Source organism: Dermacentor andersoni, chromosome 1 (genome assembly GCF_023375885.2).
Source record: "Dermacentor andersoni chromosome 1, qqDerAnde1_hic_scaffold, whole genome shotgun sequence".
In the NCBI taxonomy this organism is placed as follows: Eukaryota; Metazoa; Arthropoda; class Arachnida; order Ixodida; family Ixodidae; genus Dermacentor; species Dermacentor andersoni.
In genome coordinates, this window is record NC_092814.1 from 365,681,315 (window position 1) to 365,708,608 (window position 27,294).

Genomic DNA, 27,294 nt, shown 5'->3' on the forward strand with positions numbered 1-27,294 from the left:
GCTATTTCGGAAAAAATAAACACCCTACAAGTTTTTCAAGTAGACAACTGACGTAGGGCGTGAGAACAAAAAGCCGCATTAAAACCCTACAGCGTCTAGACGACACTAAGGAAGCGGCCGCCCATCAGATCAACACTTATGGACACGCCGCGGTAGTTTTGTGGCCATGGCGTTGCTCGAGGTCGGGTGTTCGATCCCTACCACGGCAGATGCATTTCGACAGGGATGAAATGCGAAAACGCTCGTGTACTCAGGCTTAGGTGCCCGTTAAAAAATCCCATGTGATCAGCATTAAAATAGGGTCCCCCAGTGCCGCGTGCCTCATAAAACGGATTGTGCGCTCGGCACCTAAAGCGCCATAAATTAAATAAACTTTAACGCTTCTGCCACGATGCGATGCGCCGTGTGAGGCAACTATAGTGCTAACTTTCTCGCAGGCTACAACAATGGCGCGCAACAACCCTCAAGGAAACACGTCTAACTATTCATTCTGTGTACTGAGCACACAAACAGAAGGGGTGCGCTCAAGCAACGTTTCACCTCAACTCACCGCTCTAGTATTGCACTTAACGCTGACGTACTAACGCATTCGCTGTGAATATCACAGCTAATTATCGTTTGTGCTTATTGTGTTTGCTAAATTGCAATGAACACATGTTTTGAACATCGTATCTTTTTGCATTTCTTTCTTTTTGAAACCAGTGCGCCAATGTTAAGGTTGTGCAGCCATGATAAAAGTTGAGTATAACGTCCATGAAGAAACTACGGCATCCGTCGCATTTTCTAGAATGCAGCTGCTGCTATATCTTCTCTAACTGCACATAGGAACTGTTTTTCTTTATTTTAATGTCACAAACCTTGCAAATATTGAGGCAGACGTTCGAACAGTCATAATAACAGAAACCAAAGGAACGGCCGAAACGGTACACCCCAGTGATATAGACAGTTATCCACAGCGAACCTCAATGCCAGGAAACAAAAAAAAAAAAAAAAACGCGTGCATGCCCAGGAACGCACAAACACGCACAGACACCCACACGTGTGTGCGAGCACAGAAAGGTACATCGGACAGCGCATCGCAGGCCTGTTCGCCGAAGTGACCAGAGAGGGCGCTGACGAGCAGGGGAAAAAAAGGAAAGCCGCGAAGGAGCGAAGGAAGACTGCGAATGGGGTAAGGAAAGGGCGAAATAAAGTGGGGCTCGGCGCGTGGTTGCCCGTGGCAACGGGACGGTTGCGCTCCCCGTCGCTGCCTTCTCGCCCTTTTCCTCTCGCGCCTTTTTGCCAAGTGCGGCTCCGGACCCCAGCTCAGTCGAAACTCGGCCGCCGTACCGGGAACCCGTGCACAGCCGCCGCCCGAGACCAGTGCCCTCCTCCGCAGAACCCACCCGTGGAGAGGGTGGCAACCCGCCGTCCGTCCCGCTCTCCTCACTTCCCGGCTCGAGAAGTCGTTTCGCGGCCGCTGTGCACACATTCCCTGCGGACCCGGGTGTATGTGCATGCGCGGACCAGCGGGTGACAACCTGTTACCGGGACCACAATGCGAGCGCGATGAAGAGTTCGTGAACTGCGCCGGAGCTCGCCGCGACTATCCGTTCCACGGATTGTAAGCGACCACTGTGTCGTTGCAAGCTGCGGGTGCTGCAGGACAATACTGTGAACTTTGTGCAAAGATCTTCCAACCAGAAAGGAAACAGGTTGGGATGTTTGGTTGTCGCCAATTTCTTCAGACAAAAAACAAAAAAAAAGAATACTTACCGCTAGTGTCGGGAGAAAGAAGCTCACTGCCTCTTACGCAGCTCTTCTAAATTTCTGCCGAACCTCGTGTTTCACACTAATCAAGACGTCGTTGCCGTTTCCAGTGCAAGTGCAATCGAACCTATAAAAGCAGCGCGCGGATTGTGAACTACTGCTCCGTTGTTTGCGACAGACGTCATCCGCCTCCGCTGTATAAAAAACTTTCTGTGGGTTACCGTTGCTCCAAGTTCACAGTTACTCCGAGTTCACCGATCTGCGAGCGGAAAGAGCCGGGCAAAGAAAGCTGTGCAATCGCATTTCGAGTTGTGGTACAGTCTTTTGGTTTTCTTCGTTTTTCGTGTATCGTGGACAGAGCGAACGTCTTGTAAAATAACTCAGAGGAAACGCTTCTTCTTAAGAAAACAAGAAGGGGCAGAGAAAAAAAAAGACCAACCAGGCTATTTCAAGCGGCGAACTGAGCGCTCTGCGGATCCCACTTTTCTTGCGGTAACTCGCTGCCGGCGGCGGGCACTAACGTGAGCTGTCCTCTCTGAGGAGCGTATCGTCCCAGCGGCGGCGAATCCGATGGCGGGCAGGCCGGACGACCGGCTGACAGCGACCCCCGTCTGATGCCGACGCCGTAGTGCCATGGAACGCGGGCGCCGCATCTTCGGAATCATGGGCAAACGGGCGAGCAAGCTCACCAAGGACGAGATCCGGGAACTCGAGGAGTCCACCTACTGTGAGTGCTACTCTTGCGAGCTTCTCTTCTATTTTTTTCTTTGACTTTTTTTTTTCATGTGACCATGCGCGCGGCTTCACCGGGTGTTGTGATGATAGATGAGCCCATTGGCCATGCGTTTTATTTCTAAAATGAACGTTGCGCAGCTCCCACACGAAGAGGAAAATATCGAATCCCGAGGGATTAAAAGCGAGAAGATGCTGGCTATACCGATTCCCACGGATAATGGCAATTTACCTTGTGCTAGGGAGTGCGACTTGTGCAAGTTTATGGCGGCTTTGTATTTGCCAGATTGCTCGAGCTGCATAATTATGCCTATTTCATTGTGCAACACGAAGATGGTAATGAGTGGAAAGCGCGCGGGATTGCGCTGAAGTTAGTTTGTGCACCTGTCGACGCATTCTAGTGACCATGCTATCAAAGCCACGCAAAAGCTAACACTGTCTCAACGCTGCTACGAAGTTAGCACAGACATTTAGCGTGTCCCACAATGTCACCAGGTTATTATTGCATTACAAAGATTGTCTTGAAACCAGCATGACTTGCTTGCGTTGCAACAACGCAGTATGTGTGTGATAACTTAATGTCAACGTTTAACCATTGATACAAGGGCCATCTTTTCAAACCCAGGCGCGCATTCTAACAAACGAAGTCAACAACCGTTAGGACGAGCCCGAAAACTCCGGGTAACCTGTCACATGTGATGTTGCCCATTAGCACCCGTTTATATAGTCACACTCCAGTACTTTTTATTTCGCACCCTAGTCTTTCCCAAAGCTGTCTTTTTTTTTCATCTTTTTCCATCGAGACATATTAAAGCATGGAAATTACTTGTGGGGCGATTTCTTGAAACTTCGTACTCGTATACTCTTACAGCACATCGAAGCTGCGTCATTCTGTGATGAGACGTGTCACTGTTCCTAGCGCCTTGTGTAGACTTCCCGCAGATTCTGTTTGGTGATTGTGTTTGTGGATGCAAGGGAGTCTTGCATACACAAGCACGTCACTGCTATGACGTCGTCATTTCCAGGAACGAGCGAGAACTTTGAGCGTCCGTGTATGTTTAAAAAAAAAAACTACATTTGTCACAACTGTAATAATATAAAATATGCAAGATGAAACCACGACCGAAGAGTGATTTTTGTTTTGTCCGTCGACTGAGAGATATTACCAAAGACTAGAAGATACGAAATAATGACTACGATCAGTGTATGCCGATGAAAATATTGAAGTGCGGTCAAAGTGCTCGCGACATTCCAAGATGTAAAATACTCTGAGTTAGTGTACCTATCTTTCGTTTATTACATGAAGATGTCTCACACGCCAAGATACATAAAGGCCCGACGAGCGTAAAAAGAGGTGTTGTGAGTTTCCAGGTTCCACCACGGATGTAACCGTGCTGTTACGCAAGGTACTTGCGCCGGATGAACAAGAAAAGATAAAGGAAAGTCGACTATGCTCCTCGACATCATTTCGAGGTGACGTCTCGTGACATACTGTGCCCGAACTTCTCTGATGCAGCAACTTGTCACGCGAATGCACGCTTTTGAGCTATTCTTCTACGCTCTGAGAGCCCGCGTATGATATAGGTGAGAGTCGGTAAACACAGTCGAAGCTAGCATTGAGTTTGATTTCACCTTCCCGGTATACGAAATCTCCGTCGACTGCCGCACTTCGCACTGGGCGCCGTGTGAATGTGACAGCTGCCTCGCGAGTGCTACAGAATACTGCAAGTGCGTGGTAACACACTCGAGATACCCGTCATGCATGTATACCCGTCAGAGTTGAAGGAAATAGATAGAGGGAGAGAGAGAGAAAAAAAAACTTTCAGGATTACAATGGGGAATTGTGTAACGAAGTCCGCCACGAAGTCTGTCTTTGTGTGCTTGCACATGTACCGTCTTCCATGAATCCAAGTTCACTCGATCCGCTAGCGTTCGGAGTATGCCTAAATGAAATACACGCAGAGGCGTTAGGCCGAAACTGCCGAATGATGAATTGTTACTTCCCCTAGCACAGGCGTGCTGTGCCACAGCAGAGCTGCCGAGATTTTCGGGGGTTGAGCTGGTAAGACTGTTTCTCTACATTTTGTTCTTACGGAGCATAAAACGCTCTGCGCTGTCATGCATTCACACACTGGTCATAGCCCATCATGCGGGACTTCATTTCCTTTATTTTTTTCAGTTCGTGCGCGTGCTTGTGATTTCGTGTGTGATTTCCGGCTTCGTACAATTTGATACGCCGCATAAGCCAAGCAGTTCGCGACGTGATTACTAGTTCTTTCTTCACACATTTTTTTTTCTTTTTGTTCCGCTCTTGTTTAGAGCATTTCCTGTGCGCCTAATCAAGGGTCGAAGAGAGTCGCGTCAGAGTCTTAAATCTCTCTGGCAATCAATGCCATCCGGAGTACATAGTGTAATTTTGGCGCGCTTCTTACGGTTACTGTACAGAGCCATGCGTATCCGTAAAGACGTAGTTTTCTTTAATTTGGCCGACGGCGCGAAGACTAGAAAGATGTCAAAAAATGCTCGGATTGATGTCAGATTTGTCAGGCAGGTTTCTGTACAGAAATTGAGGCCTTCTAAGAGAAAATCAGGTAAATTTCGCTCTGGGTGGGAATCGAAACCGGGACTCCGGGGTGCAAGACGAGCACGCTTACCCGATGCCACAGTGGCGCCATTGTTAAAGTTGTGCCTTGTGCGTGCGTCATTGCACGCGTGACGTCACCGTCTCCGTCCCTACCTCCAGTGCGTCACTTTCTCTTCGGATGTCACCGGTGCTGTGCCTACTGCGATGCACTCCGAGGCGCCTACCTCAGTGGCAGCTGTGAAACGTGGTCGTCCACCGAAGCACGCCTCAGAAGACAAAGCAAGGGAACACAAAAGAAGACGACATAGTCGCGACAGGCCTACCATTAGGCATAAAATCAAATTCATCGTCATGCAGCAAAATGGTCCGAACGTTTCCAGCCTGCGGCCAACGAACACGCAAGCATACACATCGATTCAGCAGAAAGAACTTTCATGCACGTCGAAAGTATCAATCGAAAACATTTCACCTAAGCGATTCTAATGCTTACGCATTCCCACACGTAAGTAGTCTGAAGTGTCTCTGCTGATTTTTTTTCTTTTTATATATCTTTGCGAGCTAGTGAGCTTGAAAAATTTTACAACATTGGATGACTCTGGGAGAAAATAAGACCTAATTCTGCTACGTAAAGGTGTGCTCGAAATCACTACATACAAAGATTACAAGCAATCGGATCTAGTTTACTGATTGGTCATTCTAACACTTGGTATGTTCCCCTCACCCTCTAATCACGTCGCAAGCGTGAGATGGCGCTAGATGCGATGTCGTTACGACAGGTACGTTTCACCTGATTTCCATGTTTTCACTCTGAAGCTAGCTCCCCTCTCTTGCCATCAGCGCCTCCAATCTTCAAAGAGTTTTCTTGCCCTGATTAGCTCTCCACCATTTCCTCTACTCAGCAACTACATCAGACACGCTAGACCTACATCCACCTTGACACGCTTTCGTGAGTTGAATATATCTCCTTTCGATCGTCGCACCGAAGTACATAAATATTTTTTTCTGTCCGTGCTGTAGAAGACTGGAATGCCTTACCTAGTCATGTCCCGCCAATATGGCTTGTCGCATTCATTTCATGTATCAATAACCATCGATTTTGCATTTTACGTTATTCACATCTTTGCAATTTCTGTGCTTTGTACTCCCCACTCCTGTGATAAACCTTCGAGGCTGCAGTGTGTAGAAACAAATGAATAAATAAATAAACAGGTGATTCTTTTTACCCGTCCGTAAGCGCTACGGCCCCGTTCTATTTTTTGCGCCACTTGTCGTAAGTTGATCATTATACTCGTCAGCATGCATTACTTTGCGCAGCAGAGAGAACACGTTCCCCGCGAAACAAGAGGGAAAAGAAACAAAAAGGGCAGAAGCAAGCAGGTTATTAGACAGCCAGAGGACCGCTTACATGCGTCTTGATATCGCTCTGATACGTTTTCCCAGCTATTCAAGGGGAATATGTGAAGCGACACTGCGTGCTTAGTAAATATAACCATCGATTAACTGCCCTACTATTTGTATTAGGCAAAATGCATTAGTGCACGTTACGTAATTATTGAACTGAGATGCACCATTATTAAGACTGTCGAGATTGTATAAAAAAAAAGAATTCTTTGACCTCGTCGAACGGGCCTGCCATCATTGCTAATGATATTTACAAAATCACGATTGGCTGGCATCTTTCCTTTGCAATAGTCCTAGCGTATCAATAATTTTGTGAATATGGACCCAGGGCCAGAACTAATAACAAACACAACACGGGCCACATGTATAATGCAACAACAATCGGTTCTTGAGAAAAGTAAGGGGCTGGTAAAATTTGTGCTGGCCCTGTGCAAATTAAATCCATCAAGGCGGCGGTTCCCTCCTATTATGCTCAATCTGGGGCGAAGCTGAAACAATAAATAATTTCTCCGTTACGAGAAAAAGATCATTACAACTTCGCTCCGTAGACTTGTTCTAGATTTGTCTGTGCTTTGATGACTTTCTTTCGGAGCCTCCATTGTCCTTTTTTTTTTTTTCAACAGCAGAAATGATTGCCTCGAAGACCGGAATTTTCTTGCTCAAACCGATCAATCAACTTGTTAGTCTATTCTTTTTTATTCTATTTGGTTTTAATTTTTCATTTCTGTCTTTTTCCGCATCCAAAATTAATTTTTATCTGCTTGTGTTGCGTGCCAACTTACAAATGAATATTTTACCTCGTAATAATAATTATAAGAAGAAGAAGAACAACAACAACAGCCATCACGACGGCGACAGATGGCGGTGTTTGGTGTTGTCGCAGCAAATCAGTTTATATCGCGAGGAAACTCCTCAAGTGTGCCGATATCCTGTCAGGCGCGACCCCCGTAATTTCGGGTCCCAGGGGAAGTAACCGCCCAGCTATAGCGTTCCGCAGTGCTGCACGCATTTATCGCGGCCGAGTTTGCGTCTTCGCAATAGCGCGAACTGCGCGCGCTGCTCAAAGCAAGAACGCCGGCCTCGCATTCGCGGAGAGGAAAAAACACCGGCCCTCCGCTAACCTCCGGCATCTACGTCGCGCTGCTGCCGTGCTTGGAGGGCGTTGCGCTTGCATAACGTAACGTTAGCCGCGCAGAACAAACGGATCGAGTGTTGGCTCGCGTGAATGCCTCGCCAATGTCGACGCCGCCGTCGTTCCAGCCGCGTGGCGTTGTTTCCGGGCGATCGTTTACCGCCTGAGAACGAGCTGTTACGTCGCATGGTGAGCCCGAGGGTGGCGAACGACAACGCGGCCGGAAATTGCATTCAGCGGGATCGCTTTAAAGATGTTATTTCTAGCGCGCCTGCCCACAAACGCGTTATAATGTGCGACTCACGAATCGAGGAAGGGCTGCAGCCTGTCGAGGCACTCTGCGTGTATTTGCGGGCTTCTCTTATGCTAGAAAAAAAAAAAAAAGATAAACTTTCACGTAGCCCGTATCCAGCAACAGAGAGCTGCATCGCGAGTTTTTCATGTTGCTCCGCAATTTCCTCGTTGACACTTTTCATATAATTCTAATATTTGAGAAGCTGAATTAATTAGGACTAGTTAGGTAATTAGGCGCAATGCAATAAATGATGTGAGTATCGCCAAGCGACGGCAAACAACATTACCTTGGTTCTGTCGAGCTGCGTGGCATTTGCATATTCTAACGTTTGCCTCACATTACCTGCGGCACCCTATATCGCGTATTGCACAACTGCCGTGCTCTCGAATGAGCATAGCAGTATTGCACGCAGTCAGCGCCGTGTACTTATATATATATATATATATATATATTGCAGCGGAGTATAGCTAAACTTTTCGCCGACGATTCTTCAGATGCGCGTTGCACCTGGTGTTGAGCTCCATGTTTGCTGCGGCTTTATTCGTTTTGCTTTCCAAGAAGTAAAAAACGGGGCAAGAAAAATGGAGTCTCCGACCTTAACCCAACATCTCGCTCGTAAGTGGTTTTGAGGCGACCAGCACACACCGCATGCAACAGTCGCACCACGTCCTTCGCGCGCCTGTTAAAACGGGTTGCGATTAAGAAAGCTGGCGCGAATGGCAACCGCGGCTGGCACGGCGAGATAAAAAGACCCGCACTTGGTTGGCGATGCGAAGCACGTCTCCAACGACGCCAGCGCCGGTAGCCAGGACCGTGGGCTCAGTTTGGAGCACCGCTGGGAGAAACGAGTTTCTATGCGCGCGCGCACCCTAGGCTCTAATGGAACGCGTATATGCACATCGTATTCTGCGGCGCGAAATCGTACGTGGATGCAACGACGCCTTTGAGCCGCTCGCTGAGCGCGTCGCGGTTTGAGATGCACGGGCTGCGTGGCCTCGCACCGTGCGTGGAAGCGCGCGGTTGCAAAACGTGGTGCTGTCGGCGCTTTCTCTACCAATGTTCAAGTGTCATTTAGGAAAGTGCGCGTCTGAAAAACCTTCCTTGATCGTCTAGTACAGATCCGCGGAGGTAATGAGTGCGTGCATATATTTATCGAACAGCGCGCACTGGCGGTTCAATTTAGCTCTGCGAAAGGAAATTACCGAGTGCCGTGGCTTGTAGTAATCTGTACTTGTCTGCGCGGATGAATTGCAGGTTTTCGGATAACGTTTTTTAGCAGATCTGAACGTGCAGCCTCAATCTTTATTGCGCGCTATTGTTTAGTGCATTTTCTCCTCTGCTCGAGTCAACGACGTAAATGTCCAAGCTAGCAGATGGTATCTATTCTGTCACGTGATTTTCACTCTATCACTATTCATTTGTGCAGCGTACATCATTGCAGAGCGCCTAATCCATTCCCTACACATTTTTAAAAATATATGTCTTGTACATCGATCTTGTACGATGATGAGTGCTTTCGTTTCGGCATGCGCAGTGGAAGAGGTTCGATTGTTTTCTCACGACGTCACGGGGACCTATTGCCGCTGCTGTCGCCCTTGAGCTGAAACCACGTGACGCGTATTTCACGAGTGGAAACGCGACTCGAAGCAGCCAATGACGCAATAGCATCGGTACGCAAACAAACACCATGGCGTGTTCGCACCCCATTTGCCGGCCAACAGAAATCGCCACAGCACAAAATATTTCTTTTTCGTGCTGGCGATGTGCTCTTATAAAGTAAACTTAACTAGCAAAAACTTTCCAAGTCATGATTATTTTTTCTCCTTATATTTAATATCTCGTTTAATTCAATGCATCGACATAGTCTACGAGTCTGGCCGCTGTTCTCGAAGTGGCTGCGAGATGTGCGCGCAGGGCGACCCCCAACGGTGGTGTTTCGTGGAAGCGAGCTTCGCGCCACGTGACTATGTTCTACACTGTCATTGGTTGAGCAACGCCTGGTACTGCAACGCGCGGCTTTTTTTTTTTTTCTAGCTTTCTGTTTTCTTTTTGTCTACCTTCGACTGAAACTAGTGGCGAAGTGATTTGACCAGCGTGCTCGTCGAAACGACGCCCGCGTTCCGCCACCGCGTGTGAAATCGCGACATGCGGGTTCCAGCTTGATGCGGTTGGTAACTTTCTACGCACGCAATGTGAGCGACCACCACGGTCGCAGCTGTGCACAGCGGCAAATCTACACTGAGGCGATAAGTGCGCGCGCCAAACATTTTCCGCCGCTTGCCAAGAGAAATAAGGGAACGTCCTCCGCTCGCTACCACGCTATATATGCCTTCCTTCCGAAACCGCGACAAGCCCAAAGGGCGCTTACGTTCGTGTTGGTCCTGCAGTATTCGCCTACAGAAGACATCGGGCACTGTTATACTCGGCCATCGAGTAAGAGAGTGAGCGAGAGAAGTCACAAGGGGGAAGGACAGGGAGGCTAACCATGGCATAGCCCGCTTGGCTACCCTATATGCAACGGAAGGTGTAAATGGGGAGTGAAAGAAGGGAAATGAGAGACAAGTTCGCGGTATGCATGGACACATACGCATTGAAACGTTCATCCGTCAGCTGATCGTAAGCGGTCATATAGGCTAGTGCATCCCAAGTCTTGCAGCAGCGCTTTCGTGGCTTTGCACGTTGCAGGCGCATGAAGCGATGTACCCGGCATCTCTTCTGCATAAATGCCTGTCATCTGATTGCCCTAAATCGGTCTGAAGGACAGGTTGTTAATGTCGAGTAAAAGTGTGACAAAGAGGTGACAAACAGACGACTACGCCTACAATAGGTGGCGGGGTCCGTTTTGCAACGTTTGTCACGCTGTCGATTTGCCACTGCCACTACGATCTTCTCGTAATCGCATTGACCACTATCATTAGGGGCGGCCGTTCAAACTCCGACCAATGAGAAAACGCTCTCTCGTAAGATAAATTTTGTGCCTATGGCCCCAAAGATATTTTACTTGAACAGAACCAAAGCCAATCCTGTCTTTAATTGTTTTCTCTCATTGAAAGGATAAGTCTCTGTGCGTCAACGCTTACCTGTGTTAGACAAAATACAGAGTCAACTTAACCAGGTGGCTGTTAGGGCCAATTGGTGGTCGATTGACATAGCTGGGGCACTCACGACACAGAGAAAAACTCGCAAAGCCTTTCCATCGAAAGCGATGTCTGTCATTGGTCGGCTGCCTTTGGTAACAGTATGCCGAACGTAACGACTGACTGACCTATTATTTTACGAAAAGTTCTCACGTGTGATCTTTCTTGGGAATACGGACCTCTCTACTTTCCAAGTTTAATCTTTTATTTCGCTGCTTTTAATTACGAACGAGGTGAATATTACAGAAATCCCTGCAGACGTTATTCCCAAATTTTTTTTACTTTTATTCTTTTTCTTGACTCGCATAAAATCGGCCACTCGGTCAGATTGACGATAAGGCGGATGAAAATAATCCCAAAAGATACAATGCATGTGCTTGCTTTTTTAATTCATTTCAATCTCACCTATAGTTTGTGTCGTCAGAATAGCCTACTTTAGAGCATTAGCAAACGCTTTGGAAGAGAAAATATAATAGAAGAAAGTGCAATTTGTTTGCCCACGGCGGGTCGAATATCGACGGCGCTGTTGCACAAGCTGCATCGTTACCTTTCTTCTGTGCCATACAGAGCGCTGACAGTCCGGGGCCGTATTCACAAAGCTCTTCGTTCATAAGTGCATTTGGCTACTGGCTGGCCGGCTTCACTGGTTAGTGATTTGCCCAGCGTCAGGATTGGCTAGAATTGGCTTATACGAAGAGCTATAGCATAAGAGCTTTGAAGACTTTTCTTTTTTTTAAATGAAGATATGTATCTCTGGACACTTATTCACAAGAAAGTTCGTACGCTACAGCGCTCTTCGTAAGAGCAGGTGTCATTCGTGATGTTCGACATATTGTTGGCGAAGACGGCTGTGGAATGGCAAACAGCACTTACGGCCGAAAAGCTTTGTGCATTCAGCCCCTGAAGAAAAACATAATAGCGATGAAAAAAAAGTGAGATAAGGTAAATCAGAGGCAACGACAAAAAAAAAAAAATGTACACCGGTGGTGTGCGATCCACATGCATCTAAAAAAAAAAAAAAAAAAAAGCAACCGCGGAAACCTTTTGGAAAAAAAATGAGAACACTTCCGCATAATTCTCCGTAATCTTGCACAGACACTTGTAGTAGTTACCGTATTCTACACTCGAGTCTTTGTTGCCGCGTTCCTTATTTATTTGTCTCACTACCATGAAGTGCACTTTGGAGCCGGTAATTATACACGCAGCCGCCGACGTCAAACCGTCGTTGATGACGGCCACGACCAACACCGTACACCAACACCATTTTGTGCCAGTAAATGTCATAAAAAAAGCACCGGAATGCATTCTTTTTTTTCGTATTGTCTTTTTCCTTAATAGCTATCTGCTGCCCAAGTAATTAGGTTACGGAACCTCAACTCTTCTACTATGATAAAGTTTTAATTGAGCGTTCAGTGCTTGTAATGTGATCCCGTTTTGTTTTTCGTCGTCGTCTTTTTAGCATTGCTGCTTGTCAAATATGAACTCTCCACCAACCCACCCGAGTTTCCCTGCTATTTCAAAACCTCTTCTAGTAGGCGACGAACAATAAGTTTACAGGTTATTGCAGGTAACGCAACTGGATAGTGAAGCAGGATGCACCTCGGAAATCGGAGCATGCGGTTCAGCGCACAGCAGCGCGTCCGGTGGAATTGATGCCGATTACACTGCGATCTTGGCTCCGACTGAGGGGTCGGCGGCACGACAGCGGTGAGGTGAGAGTGGTGTATTCTTCCTTGAGAAGCGATGGCAGAGGACATTGCTTATCCCGAGTCAAATATTGACAACCGCGCAGGGAACATTGTAGAATAGGGCGATTTGACGACGCTATCGCTTCTTTGGACGACGCGGTCATGATGGAGAGAAGACTGAAAGAAAATAGGCAAGAGGTTGACCAGATGAGCGTCTGGTTTCCTACCTCGCAGAGGGAGGCGTTTACAGGAAAGTGTAAAAGGGGAGGAAGGGAGTGCACGAAAGGGAAGGGGTAAGCACGAAAAACAAGACATATTTTCCCTTACGCCATTATTTGCTAAAACGAAATCTCACATGAATAGTTTTTTTCCGCGTACTATACGCGAATGGAATTTCCTCCTTGTTGATGTACGTCAATCAGGGAACTTCACAAATGAGTTAGAAAAATATTTGTCACATAAAATAACACAACCATAAGCAGTATTACTAGCTATTTTTATCGTTTTCTTATGTCAAATTTCCTGTATTTTGTTATGTTTAGTGTCCGATTATTGTTTGGGACAGCGTTTTTCATCCACATATAAATTCACATGTGCGATTATTTTTGTTGTAGTTACTGTGCTAAGGCAAGCATTTTGGTTTTTGTAACGTGGCTATGGGCTGCATCCTTTTCATGCACTGTTTACATATTTTTTATTATTATCTTTCTTGTATTGTCATTACCTTGTCAACTGCATTGCGCCTCCTGCATGGGCCAGTATGTTGGCCTGAGTATGAATAAATAAATAAATTAATTAATTAATTGAAGACCACTGCGGACCCGCACAAGAGGATGCACAACACGACTAGTTCACTCACGCTGGTTCACTTCGACAAGTATCTTGCGAATGTTACCTCCAACAACTGCACCAGCCTGACTGACGTCGGATTATGTCACCACTACTTCTGATTTCCCAATGTGAATTCCGGGTCGTGATTATGCCTCGGCGCCAAAACAATCATTTTTTTCTTTTCGCACTTCCTAGGGGTTCGAACGCCTCTCCGCCTTCGTATTATCTATGTACGGCAGGTGGGGAGCGATGGACGAAAAAAATATAGATTAGACCGAAAGGACTCGCTACGTTATACCGGTTCTGATTCGACGGCGACAATCTCGCTGTGCTTGCTGCACCCTAGGAAATAGTCGCATTAGAAGATGACGTAATGAGCTACTAGAGCTCGAGGAAGTCAGGCTTCACTTGCAACTGTGGACTCGGCATACGAAGAAAAGCCATCATAAAGACCTTCCTGCCAATGCGCCTTCAAGACATGCCGCTCTAAAGAGTACCGCACCGCCAACGGTGATTCACGTCCCATATGCATTCTGGCTTCTGGTCCGATAGTCCCATAGTGTCTGGCTTCTCTCGCATCGCTTAATAGCGATAACCTTCGTACTTCGGAGTTCTTCGGCACTGGACGCCATGGGCAGAAAAATCGGTAGCTTCAAAGCTTCTAGCTACAGAAGACTGCACCTCTCGGCGACTGGAGCAAAACAAACCGAAGGCAAGTCAAACGATTACTTCTATATGCATGGCTAGCAATCGGAAAACTTGGGAGGGAGTTCTAACCGCGCAGACAACGCAGAAAACCGGCATGTAAGAGAGCGCAGCTTCTAACGGTACACGAAACCACCGCTCAGACTGTCGCACGCCCAAGTTTGCCTCGCCGTCGCCAGCTAGCACAGCTGGCACAGCCCGTGCGGTGAAGGGGGTGCAAGCGAGCACGCACGTTCTGATTCGGCGCGTGTCGTCGCCAGTGAACTATGTACGCGGGCGCACAGCGCAGTGTCGTCGCGGGCGGCCTTTTGACCTTCGAGCGCCGACGGCCGAAAGCGCACGTCGGAAGTTAATTACGTAATGCGGCTGCAGTGGGGTGGTGCGCTGCATACCCTTACACGGCCTCGCCAACCACGTCGCTTCTTCGCCAGTTACACTGCGAGCTATTTCGGGCTAGGAAAAGGGCGCGCTCGCGAGTTTGTAGGCGCGCGCTATATCGATTGCGACGCGATCGCCGTGTTAGCGGTAGGCCGCGCAAGATCAGGCTAAATGTTGGCACGAACGTGTAAAGTACGCACACATATATATCAAGCGCGCACTGAACGTCGGAAGCTATGGGAGAAAAAACGAAAAGGTGGGGCGAAGAGACACGTTGACTGGTCCGTTAGAACACGAAAAGTCTCTCAGCGAAGCAACCATTGAGGGGCACATCAGCTGCGAGCTGGCAATGGGAACTGGTATTGTCCGATCATTATCTCTCGAGTTCGCCAACAAATCAACCAATTACCTCATGAAGATGTAAAAAATGTGCAGGAAAAATAACAAAAATTACCTGCTAACCAAGAATGAACCTAAATCAAGGCTGATGCGGATAGAGTTGGTCACGCGGCCGCCATTTTTTTTTTCAGCCCATGTACATTTGTTTACTTATACCTCGACGTCTTCTTTCGCATAGCATCCATTTTCGTAGTGTAGTGTAATTTATTTTTAACAAAAACACGAAGAATAAATTGTGCGCATGGTATACGAACCACCAGGAAACATCAATCTTACTTTCAGTGGCGGGCAACCACGGCTCAATAGTGGAGTGCTTTGCCGAAGCTTATGAAGCAAAACGGTAGCCATTCACATCCGAGTGAATCCATTCAGGTGACTTTAGACTACTATTGTTCTTAAGATAAAGCCACTGCGAGAGTGGCCAAATAACAAATTACTTTGCATAAATTGGGACGACTCGCTCGCATATATGCTGCGAAATGTGAAGGACTCGTAAAGAATAAGTGAAGACTACCGAGCGGGAGTCTTGTGCCCCATGCATTCGCTCCGAAAGCGCAGCTCCTCTGGAGCATAGTAATCATTCGAGACAGTGCTCACTTTTATCGTTCTTCCTCCTTTGAGACCACAATAAGTATTCTGTTATCCCGCGCGCATTGGAAATGAACGAATATTCGACAATTTCGAACAGCGACCTCGCGAATCAAATATGAATCTAATATCAAAGACTATTGGACTTGAATCGAAACTTGGGATATTCTTACGCCCCCAATTGTTTTGCATACCACGTACGAAAGGCATTGCAACGTTGGTAAGCAGGCACGAATCGGCGCTGCTGGGATGGGGAGGTGCCAGTGGCGACGCGTTTCGCCACTGCACGGTAGCCACACGCCCGCTCGGCAGGTGCGACGTGGTTCAAGCTCGAGAAAACGGCGGATGACAACAACGTATACACTGGGAAAATATTCATTCAATTTGCATGTATTACTTCCAACAAGCCCAGCTGTTTGCTCAGACGGTTGACGATAGATTCTAGATTAATGTAGCCGCATAAATCGGCCGCAAGTACTCGTCTGGCAAGTTGGCCCTCTGTTATACTCCTAATTCCATTTTTCATGAGCAAGTTGCCAAAGCCATAAAATTGGAGCCGGTTTATTCAACGGTTTCCGAAACCGATGTATTGTTTACTCAAAGCGCCTTTCCTTCCGCGCAGATCTTAAGCCTTCAAATGTTCTGTGTTTTATCTGCGATAGGATATCTCCAATCAAGTATGTGTTTTTGAGCTTATATGCGCTTATGTGTACTACTTCTGCGTTCGTCGTTGTCTCAGGCACTGCCATTGACTTGCTCAGGAAATGTAGTACCTAAGTAATTTTCTCATCCACACGTTAGCAACGTAGAACACGATGCCACAGCACACCCTAAATGTCCCCTAAAACATTGTTCTTCGATTCAGTGGTTGCAAGTATGGGCTGTACATTTACCATTGGCTTGACTGTCGTAAAGTGGGTGACTGGGAGCTCTAAATCGGGCACTACAGGTGCTCTAATGCAGATAGGAAGTGATTATTTGATGAACTGGAGAGAAGAGGATTTTCTGACGCGTGTACGCAAGATCTAGTCGATATAATGTGACTATTCTACTCCAACTGCGATTCTTTCCGCGCCTCGACAGTGTTTTGAGGTACGCTCTGCATACGTTAACATCAGAATGGGCTGGTGGATAATAAGAACGCAATATAATCGAGCGAAAGAAATTGCTCCGTTATGCCCGCCTGCGGCGTTCCTACGAGGATCGACCGCACTTTGAAAGAAGGCGCCGCGTTTTCTCGCGTTTTCACACCAGCGCGAATTAATCAAACAATGGTAGAATAATTTGTATTCTGTGCAGCAGCTCTCACGAGGAGCTGCTGGCCGCACTAACACTGACGAGACCGGTTGGATTAGCAACCGACATTGTAAGTGCCCTTGCAAGGTGATGCTGCTTCGCTTTAGAAAAAAAAAAGAAACATTCTCACTTGCAGGGCCGGTGTGCACAAGAAAACAAAATACTGTTACGTCATAGCTGTCCATAAGAGCCCATTCCAGCCAATCTTGATTCTGGGCATACCATTAGCGATGGCGGCGCGCCAATGGCAAATGTCATTTACGAACGAAAACCATCGTGGATTCGTCCCCCGGGGCCGTAACCACAAAAATATTCTTACGCTTGAACTGTTCGCGACACCAGATGCCAGCGAATGGGAAAGTTGAACCGATTATTATCCAAGGCGGCCGGCACAATGTAAAAAAAAAAATCTCTTATCAACGACACGCTTTTTGAATTCGGCCCTGAATTTTGTATGTAAATTCACGAATGGCGAGTTCTCTAACCGAATACGAATCAAAGTGAAATGGAATACGAATGGCACAGCAGAGACTCTTCTGGTAGTATTCGAAATTTCGAATAAGCCCTATAACCGAACATCATCGACATATTGCCGCGGATCCCATGTTTTGCAAGTGTTAGTGTTTGAAATGCTTGAAAGACCTGGATGTCTTTCTTTCACACCATAGCGTTAAGGGCCCCGCGTCGCAGAAAATCCGGCATTGGCGTCCTTCGTACCGCGTTGACCGTTGTTTCGGCAAAAATGATTTCGAACCACGCGCACCCAACCACGCAGGCCCGCGATGGAGTGCAAGGAAGTTAGTGAATTATTTAAATTAAATCGTAAAGTACGCCTTACACACAACCTACATACATGATAGCGTCGAACTCTATTTGGAGTATACGAGGAAACATAATTCTGTTACGCGGAAACTCAAAACACAAACCTCTTTTCCAGCGTTTCTACCATGCATAGAGCGGCCATGGTCATAAAGGCCATACTGTGGCGCGCCAAGTTTCTTGCAACACCTCCACATAACGCTCACCTACGCCGCATCGCGGTCTACCCAAGAGGCGGCGTTTCTACCAGAAAGCTCGCGTTTGTGCATAGCTTTCGCCGCCAACGTTTCCCGGAAAATAAAACTTACGGTTACACAAGCTGCAGTTGCCGGGAAGCGGGAGAACCAGTCAGAGATCTTTCAATGCTTTCGGCGTTCCGCTTTTAAAGGCGAAGCCCAAGCGTCCTCCAAATGTTTCTTTGTCCCATCCTATTAAACGTTGCCGTCAAGCACTACACCTACGGAGTGTTGGCGTGGGTGCACGTGACGTGGTCAAGAGCACTGCCTGACTAAACGACTGAGCGAACGGACGATAAAACCACAGCTAGAGTGCTCGTGCCTTCCGAGCTCACGCGAACTGGCCAAAAGTGCTCTCGGCGAAGGTCTCGGCTACGCTGTGGCGTCTGCGGTCAATATCAGCGGTGGTGCCTAGCGTCTCCGAGCCCCTTCTTTCGAACGATACCTAGAAGCGATACGCGTGCTGCGCGGCACGGGCCCTCGGGGCACGTGGGGTGTCCCAAAATAGCAGCGGCACAATTAGCTGCAGGATGGTGGGGGGAGGGCGGGCAGGACAAGCACCCGCGCAGACCACCGCCGACGCTTTGTTGTGGTTCCTCGGAAGACGAGAGGCAACGGGTTTCTGGCCGCCCGGCTCTCGCGAGGACCGCTCTCGACCTCGGCGGTAGTTGCACGCGACCCTCCCGAAACGATACAGATTAGCGATTAATATGCCGACTTCCTCGCTGTCGTGCGGCCTTCATCGATGAGCAGTCCTGCAGGCGTTCCGCCTAACGCGACCGGTGTCGACAGCGTGTGCAATAAGTAAAGTGCATTAGAACCAGTTCCCGCTGTGGAACATGTTTCAGAACAGCGGTCCAATCTTTCTCAACAGTATTCAATGGTTCCCAAACTTATATCCTGCGACGTTGCACGATAACTTTTTCAAGCGAAGCGTCTTTTGCTTACCACCTCGGTGTTTCGCACGGGTCGTCGGTCGGTCGTCTGTTTTTCGCTTTATAAGCTCGCAGCCTGGCTACAGAAAACTGGCCTATAGTATGCATAGCACAATAGGTTGACGGGTAATGTGGTGACAGTGAGGGTGCGTCTGTTCCGTCTAATCAAACAATAAATCACGACATAACACTTGTACATATATTGTAAGCTCATAGGTATCTCTAAAGCGCAAATACGTCTTATCGGAATTACGGATTACATTAACCTCTTTTGTGATTGTCTGTTACTTCTTATATTTACGCTACCCTATTCATAAGCTACTGTGTATCTGCCACTGGTTATGTGTCACTGGTTGTGGGACTATTACTGGCCAGTCGTACAGAATTCGCTTGTGCTACTGTGACACAAGTGCCTTAAATATATTTAGATATTCCCGGTCCATAAGAATGATGCAGGACCTTCGTCGTTGTGTCGTTGTGGCGCCGGCCTCTCATTCCGTGCATCCTCCTCATTTGGTCTTTGCATTTGTGCGTAACTTGTGAACACCCTATTGCATAAATATTGCTTAACATTAGGACCGACCGACTCACCGACCGACCGTGAGCAGCCGCCCAGCCGGTTGATTGGTCGGTGACTGACTGACTGACTGACTGACTGACTGACTGACTGACTGACTGACTGACTGACTGACTGACCGCCTGACCGCCTGACCGACTGACTGACTGACTGACTGACTGACTGACTGACTGACTGACTGACTGACTGACTGACTGACTGACTGACTGACTGACTGACTGACTGACTGACTGACTGACTGACTGATTAACTGGTAGAATGACAAGGCGAATGAATAAATGAATGCATAGATGATAGGTTTACCCATTCGTCGATCTATTTATTCATGAAAGTGAAGGGAAAAGGTGACGGGAGAAGGCAAGGAAGTGCTGCTGCTATAGACACGACAGCGGCTGCAGGCCAACGGGATAAATTTAAGTTCAAGGTACGGTACTGTACGTTTCTGATATTTGTGAAAAATAAACACCATGCAAATTTGTCAAGCGGACAACTTGACAAGAAGCAGAGGCGCGTTAATGCGCACCGTAGGGTCCAGATGACACTACGGAAGCGGTCCCACGTCAAATCAATACTTCTGTGCCCGCCGCGGTAGCTTCCTGGCTATGATATTGCTCGAAGTCGCGGGTTTGACCCCGACCGCGGCAGCCTCATTTCGACGGGGGCGAAATAAAGAACGCTCGTGCACTTACGATTTCGGGACACGTTAAAGAGCATCACGTCGTCAAAATTAATCCAGAGTCCGCCACTACAGCGTGCCTCATAATCCGATTGTGGTTTGGACACGTACAACCCTATAATTCAATTAAAGTTTAATACTTCTACCAAGATGCGATGCGATGTACCATGTGAGGCAATAAATATGCTCAACCCTCTCAAAGGTCATGAAGCATGGCGCACAGCAGCAGCTCATGCAAACACCTACACTGTGTGTTCTCTGTACTATGCTGACGAAGAACAGTGGTACACGCAAGGTAACGTTTAACATCAACTCACCATTCTCGTGTTGCACTAAACGGGGAAGATATTAAACTTTCGCCGTTAACATCGCCGCTAATAATCGTCAATCAAAGCTAACAGCACAGAAAGCTTCGCTTACATCGACTCTTACAGTTGGTGGTATCCGCATAAGTTTTATCGACAGGTGTTAAATACAAACGGTAGTGAAGGAACGTTGCCCTTCGGTGTACACCCCTTTGAAGCATGCGTTTGCGAGACAAATCAGTAAATTTGAGCAATACATGATGCGGCAGCGGCCGAGACAACGGGAAGCATATGAATGGCGCTGCCACTGCCGAACACCTGCGGCAGGATGGATGGATGGATGGATGGATGGATGGAGGGACGGACGGACGGTGTAAGATTTGGAGTCGGGCTTGTAGGACGATCGGAGGAACTTGAGGCGACAGGATTAGGCGAGCAGGATTTATTTACATATAACCATTTTGAACAAGTGATACATTTGCACAGTCTATGCGTGGCTCCGAAATGGAGGCCGCAAGACGAAGCATACAGCAAACGAGCACACAGCTCACGAGTACATTGACGAGCACAGAGCACGACGACGAGCACACCCTAGCCGCCGACAACAGCTCGTTATATCCACTTCGTGTTCCCTAGATCCCTAGGTGAGGAAAACGTTCGACCAGTCAATTCGTAGAAAGTCCTCGTGGTCGCCTTTGTGAGAAGGGGGTAGGGGTTTTACACACACACATACCGCACACGTTTCAGTGCTCTCTCCGAGGGCCGACGACCTTTTCAGCGCAGTCGTCGTGGTATCCATTGTCTTGCGTTCCCGTAGCCAGGCGGTCACGCCCGAACCCAGCCGGCGCCTCTAAATTCCAGAGCGGACGTAGTCCACGGTTCTCCAAAGGGAGTGCACGGTTGGTTAGCGCTGTCCTCGCTGGTTCTCTGAAGGGCGCCACCACCCCGGGTCGATCGACGCACCTGCAGCGAGCTGAAATAGCTGCAGGCCGATCCTAACAATGGATGGATGGATGGATGGATTAATGGATGGATGGATGGACGGACGGACGGACGGACTATGAGCATTCCCTTTGGAACGAGTCGCTGGGTTGCCCTACCAAGCTCTTGTTATTATATTGCCTAATGTTTTACCTATGTTAAAAGGAAAAAAAAGAACCCACGATGAATTCCCATAACGAAACTTTCTGAACCATTATTGTGAACTTTTGCACGCTTCCGTTCTTTTTCATTTCTCTACTTTTCTTCCACCAATCTTCCACTCGCCGTTTACTAATCGCTACTGCGGGCATATTTACTGTCCTCCTGCTCTCGCTGAACCCAAGGTGTTCAAGGAGGCCAGAGATGCTCAAATCGACCACTTGACAGATATCTTCATGTTCTAATAAAACATGCTCCATCGTTTCCCTAGCCTTACCACAGCAAGCACATGCTTCTTCTTCCGTCTTGTATCTCGTTTTATAAGTGCATGTTCTAAGCCATCCTCATCTCGCTTCGAAAAGTAATGCGCTTCCCTTTGAGTTATCATAAATTGTTGCTTTCCTGATTTCGTTTATTCTTCTCAAGTGGTTACACATAGCAGGTTTGTTTTCCATTGCCGCCCCCCATTAGATTATCTGAGGTTCTCTGACTTTCCGCTGGACGTTGTTTGCTGCCATGTTGATCCACATACAGGTCGCGTACTTGCTGGTGAGCTTTCTAGTTCTTTTCGTCCACTTTGAGTTAATGTTTTTGCTGTATAAATACCTGAAAACTCTCCCAGCCCATTTGCTTCTTTCCATATTACTTAGTCGCTCTTCATAATCAATTTTATTTTGAGCTTCTTTCACTTCAAAACTTGTCCAGCCATATCACCCTGCACAGCTTCATTTGTAGTCTTCCCCTGAGCACCCAATCCGAGGCGTCCCACTGACATTTGGCTGCCATCGAGTCCTAATTGTAGCACTGATTTTAAGCAAACAACCGCATTTAAAAAAGTAAGTCCTGGAACCATTACACCTCTTCACATACCCGGGAGCACCTTGTACATATCATATCCCTATTGTACCTATTGTACGATGTCTATTAGCAAAATATCAGACCAAAATAAAAAAAACTGGCATAACTGGATTGTTGGAAACCTAATCACCCTCAAAGTAGCCTCCTTGGGACTCCACGCACTTCTCCTAGCGGTGCTGCCATTGTTGGAAGCATTCCGAGAAAGGCCTCTTTCGTAATGGAGTTTAGCTCCATTAGCTCCATTAGAGTAGTTAAGTCAGTGACTTAACTACTCTTCCCTCGTTGATATTTACCGAATGCGACTCACTCCCCAAGTGCACCGAGTGGACACCTTGCTGTCGCGCTGTTTGCTCGATAGGCCGTCCGTAAAGGAGCTTCGCCTAGTTCTCTTTTTCTCTGTGTTTGCGACTCTCCTTCACGATGCGTGGCTGCCATTTCTTCCAACTGCTAACTAGCCGCAGAGGGCACTTTTGCCCCATGAAGTGACGCTGCGGCGTATATTCACGACGAGTTCACGAAGTGGTTATTCGACCGTATTGAGGGTGAAGCGTGTGATGAAGCAAGCGAAGCCCAGTGGGAGAGCAGATGCAAGAAAGAAAGAGAGAGAGAGAGAGAAACAGTAGATATCTGTTGAGAATGGTAATATTGAGTCTGCTCTAAAACGCCGGCGGTGCGAAATATTTGCGATAAGAAATTTCTTTCAACGCTTACTTCACGCTAAGATAAATAAAAAAGCTAAAAGAAGTAAAAAGCTAATCTAAGTAAAGCGTGGGGCTCAAGTTACGATGCTTTTTGTTCGTAAGTGAATTTTGCCATTGGCCGGCCACTTTTGCTAATAATATGTCTAGCATGAGGGCTGTCCGGGCTTCGCTCTTACGAAGAAGCCTACCTCGTTACTTCTGTAGCACCCTACCGGAGACTCATATCTGGTTAACCTCCCTGCCTTTCCTCTACATTCTCTCTCTCTCTCTGTACAGCACTAGCTTGCAAGCTTGATGCGAATGCGTTCATGCCACATTGGTTCCCGCTCTTTTTTTTTTTCCCGTGGCGTTGTTTCACAGCTTATCGTACGCTGATCGAATGTATGTAGTCGCTTTTGATGTGTATATTCCAAAATAAGTGTGACTGGATAAGTAATGGTTCAATTTCCTACGCCACTGCCGCACACATTAAAAGGAAATGTTTTATGATAATCGTTAGAAATGGCGGTGCACGGGGCACGTGTTCATCCCATTCCCCAAGCTCATAACTGCTGTTTATTTGAAAATCCGTTCAAGTGTACGGGTTTTGACCGCGACTGGCACGGCTTATTTTAGTATCGTCAACTGTATGGTCAACAAGCGAATTTGCTATGCTTGTACTCAGGTAACGAAAAACTGCGATCTAAACGAGTGTGTGCTACCGTGCCCAGTTGATCAGTGTAGCACTAACGAATATCGTCACTTTCATTCTGCGGCTCTCTTTAGTGAACAATTAAATCTATATGAATGAGTGCACGTTTAAGCCATCTGCGAAAGAGCGAGTGGTCTCTTCTTGGTGCGAAAGTACAAGACACACTTAGGACAGACATGTGGGGGGACGCAGTTGTTCACCCTTTTCAAAACTCTCCCACTCACTCTTTGTTCATAAATAATCCAGTATATATTGCCCAACTTCTTTCACATCTCTCTAACGCTACTGGACCATCGTTACTGGCGCCTAACTGCTTAAGTGCGGGCACTCCTGAGGCGTTGAATGTGTCTCAGTTTGCCCGTAGTTTACATAAGAAAAGCAAGCGCACACGATCCCAAACATCATTCTGGGGACGCAACAACCACCTCTTCCGTTCGCCCGAATTTGCTCCGAGGGCGGCTCCACGAAGAAAGGAAACCGAAGCACCTCTTTCCGGAGCCCAAGTGAACATCAACCGTTTCAGTCGGCGCGAGCAGTTGCTCTGGCCCAGCATAACGGCCACGTGCCAAAAGAGGGTCTCCTGACAATCGTCTGTTCTCGTAACACGGCGTCTTTTTTTTTGCCTCGAACTTCCTCGTCGCTCGCAGTTCTTAACGTTGCCGGCTCCACTCATCGGACGATGCTCCGTCGCCAGCTGCCATCATTCATCATTGGCGAGCTCAAAGACGAGCGCAGCGCCGGCTATCACGAACGAAATTCTTGAGACATTAGCACGCGGATCGGTGAGCCCCGAGCGAGACTAATGCCATCCATCCTCGTCGCGTCTTCGCGCCATATCCGCAGACGGCCGGCGACGCGCGTCGCTTCGTGTATCACTGGAAATCGGCGATACGGGAAGAACCGCGCGTGCAACCAACGCATCAGCTCCGCAAGGAGATGCCTCCTCTTGGGAACACGCGCGCGCTTTCTCTTCCACTTCCGGAAGAGAGAGAGCGATAGACGGAGAAGAAAAGAAGAAAAGGGAGAGTGTCGGTGCGAAGCCTCCCGTTCCGGGAGTCTGCGCGTATCGCGGAGGCAGGATGGGGATAATATCACGGGGTCGCGACCGCCCCCCTCCTCGGAAACGACGACTCGCCCACGACGCACAACGGCGGCGCGCGTCACACGAGCGGCCGCTGCAACGAGCTACACGCGAGCAACGTTTGTCGGCGAGCCGGCTCGTTGCTGGGCGAGGCTCGGGCGACGGGGGCGGCGGACGAAAGCAGGAATCTCGCAATAAACTTCCGCCCGGAGCAGGGATGCTGGCGTGGCGTGGAAGGGCACAGCGCAGGAGCCGGAAGGTTGTACACTGCGTGGGGAAGGGGAGTTGGTGCAGCGTTATTTATGCTTCCGCACCGTTAATTACGCCCAGAGCTGATAGCACTACGTGAACAATGCTTGACTTGGCTGCTGGCGAAACAAATATGCAGAAGAGCAGAAGCAGGTGAGCGCAGTTCGGGCGCGCAAGCGGCTAAATAGCGAAAGCATGCCAGAGGCAGGAAACGCGAGGCGGGTACATTTAAGTGCCGGCGCGTTTATTTCGTGCAGTTTACTCTAATTTATGCCTATAGGCGCGGCGGTGTGATCGGGGATGCGTCCCGTCTAGCGCGCATGGTTTTTTCGTTTGCATCGAGCGATTTTGTTGGCTACTGCCTATAAAAAACTTATTTCTCAAGTTGTCGCTTGGTGCGTGTTAGAGGTTGCTGTAAGACGGCAGTTACGCGTCAGATGTGAAAGCGTTCTACGATCGTGATGTTATTGCTGCCGTCACCAGCGATGCCCTTGTTTCGCCGAGCCTGTGAGCTTCAGGAAGACACCGCGCATGTGTATACCGACCGCATGGCATTTGGGCTAGATGTGCCGCAAGACGACAGCTGGTGCTGTAATTTGAAGCCATCGCAAAAGCTTACCCACCGCTTTTAGCTTATATACGCCGACAAACAATTATTTAACTTTAAAGGCATGTTTTTTTTATTCCAGGCTGTGCTGGTATGTTGTAGATTACATCTGCAGTATAGAAACTCAAGCTTAGCGAAGGTAAACAAAATAGTGAAAATAAAATAAAAACAAGCCTGAAGATTGAAAAAAGAAAAGAAATACAACGGAAGAAATATGACTCCACAGATATCTTATTTTAACACCCGCTGATTCGAAAAAAACTTAACACAACAGTATTTTGCGCAACTTGTGCGTGTAGTGATTGGCGAAGAGTACGAATTATGGCCGACACAACAGCGAGAAATTTCTAGCTGCATATCTCCACTGTTTCCCTCTAATCCGGAGTACTATATACAGGGTGTCGCAACTATCATTCAAACATTTATAACTATGCGAATGCCACGTAGCTGGACGAAACCATGGTAACGATTTTTTTCGTCGCTTGGAGATACTAAGAATATTCTTTTGCATTCTGCCTAATTACATATTTCGTATTAATTAATTAAAAAAACTTCTCGAATATCAAAACTAATTGAAAACTTTAATTAGAAAATTGCAGAGCAACGTGAAAAACTCCCGATACACCTTTTTGTTGCTCAATACGCGCTACATAAAAGTATTTTTCCGAGCGTGCAAGAATCCCCCGAATGCACGCAAAAACCCGCCGGGGTTGCTCAGTGGCTATGGTGTCGGGCTGCTGAGCACGAGGTCGCGGGATTGAATCTCGGCCACGGCGGCCGCATTTCGATGGGGGCGAAATGCGAAAACACCCGTGTACTTAGATTTAGGCGCACGTCAAAGGACCCTAGGTGGTCGAAATATCCGGAATCCTCCACTACGGCGTGCCTCATAATGAGAAAGTGGTTTTGGCACGTAAAACACCATTATTTAATTATTGAATGCATGCAATATTGCCACGCGACTGTTCGCTCGAGGCAGTTTGCGTGAATTCGCGGGCGTCTTTCACGCTTGGAAAAACACGTTTATGTAGCGCGTATTGAGCAGCACAAGGCTGTCTCGTGAGTTTTTCACGTTGCTGTGCAATTTCCTCAGTGACACTTTTCATCTAATTATGATATTTGAGCAGTTCATTAATTATGTAAGACTAATTATGTTATTAGGCGGAGCGCAATGGTCCGAGTATCTCTAAACGACGGTAAAGAACATTACCTTGTTTCTATACAGCTACGTGTCATTTGCATATTTTTAAATCTTGGCGCACAATAGTTGCAACACCCTGTATAATTTATTTCTGGTTTTAACATTCTCAACCAAAACTGTGACTAGTGGAAGCAATCAAATGAATATCGGCTTTTTGAGATTCTTCAGCGCGCCTAAATTTGTCTGCACGAGCGTTTTCTTTTCCAGTCAGCCAATATCAAGGAATGAATTTGCAAGCTCATTGTTCACAACGGCTGTTTTCCATTCGCCGGTCGCCTCAGCTAAAACCATGTTCAGCAACAC

At 47.6% G+C, this 27,294-nt stretch overlaps 1 protein-coding gene across 1 annotated transcript in view; it reads left to right on the top strand.

The window, feature by feature from the left end:
* The first annotated feature begins 435 nt into the window (after positions 1-435).
* Positions 436-27,294, top strand: part of LOC126516748 (frequenin-1-like) — a 559,465-nt gene continuing 532,606 nt past the window's right edge. Inside the window, exon 1 of the mRNA XM_050166847.3 lies at positions 436-2,476. Coding sequence (XP_050022804.2) covers positions 2,383-2,476 — 94 coding nt within the window. The 5' untranslated portion in view covers positions 436-2,382. The remainder of the gene's footprint in view (positions 2,477-27,294) is intronic.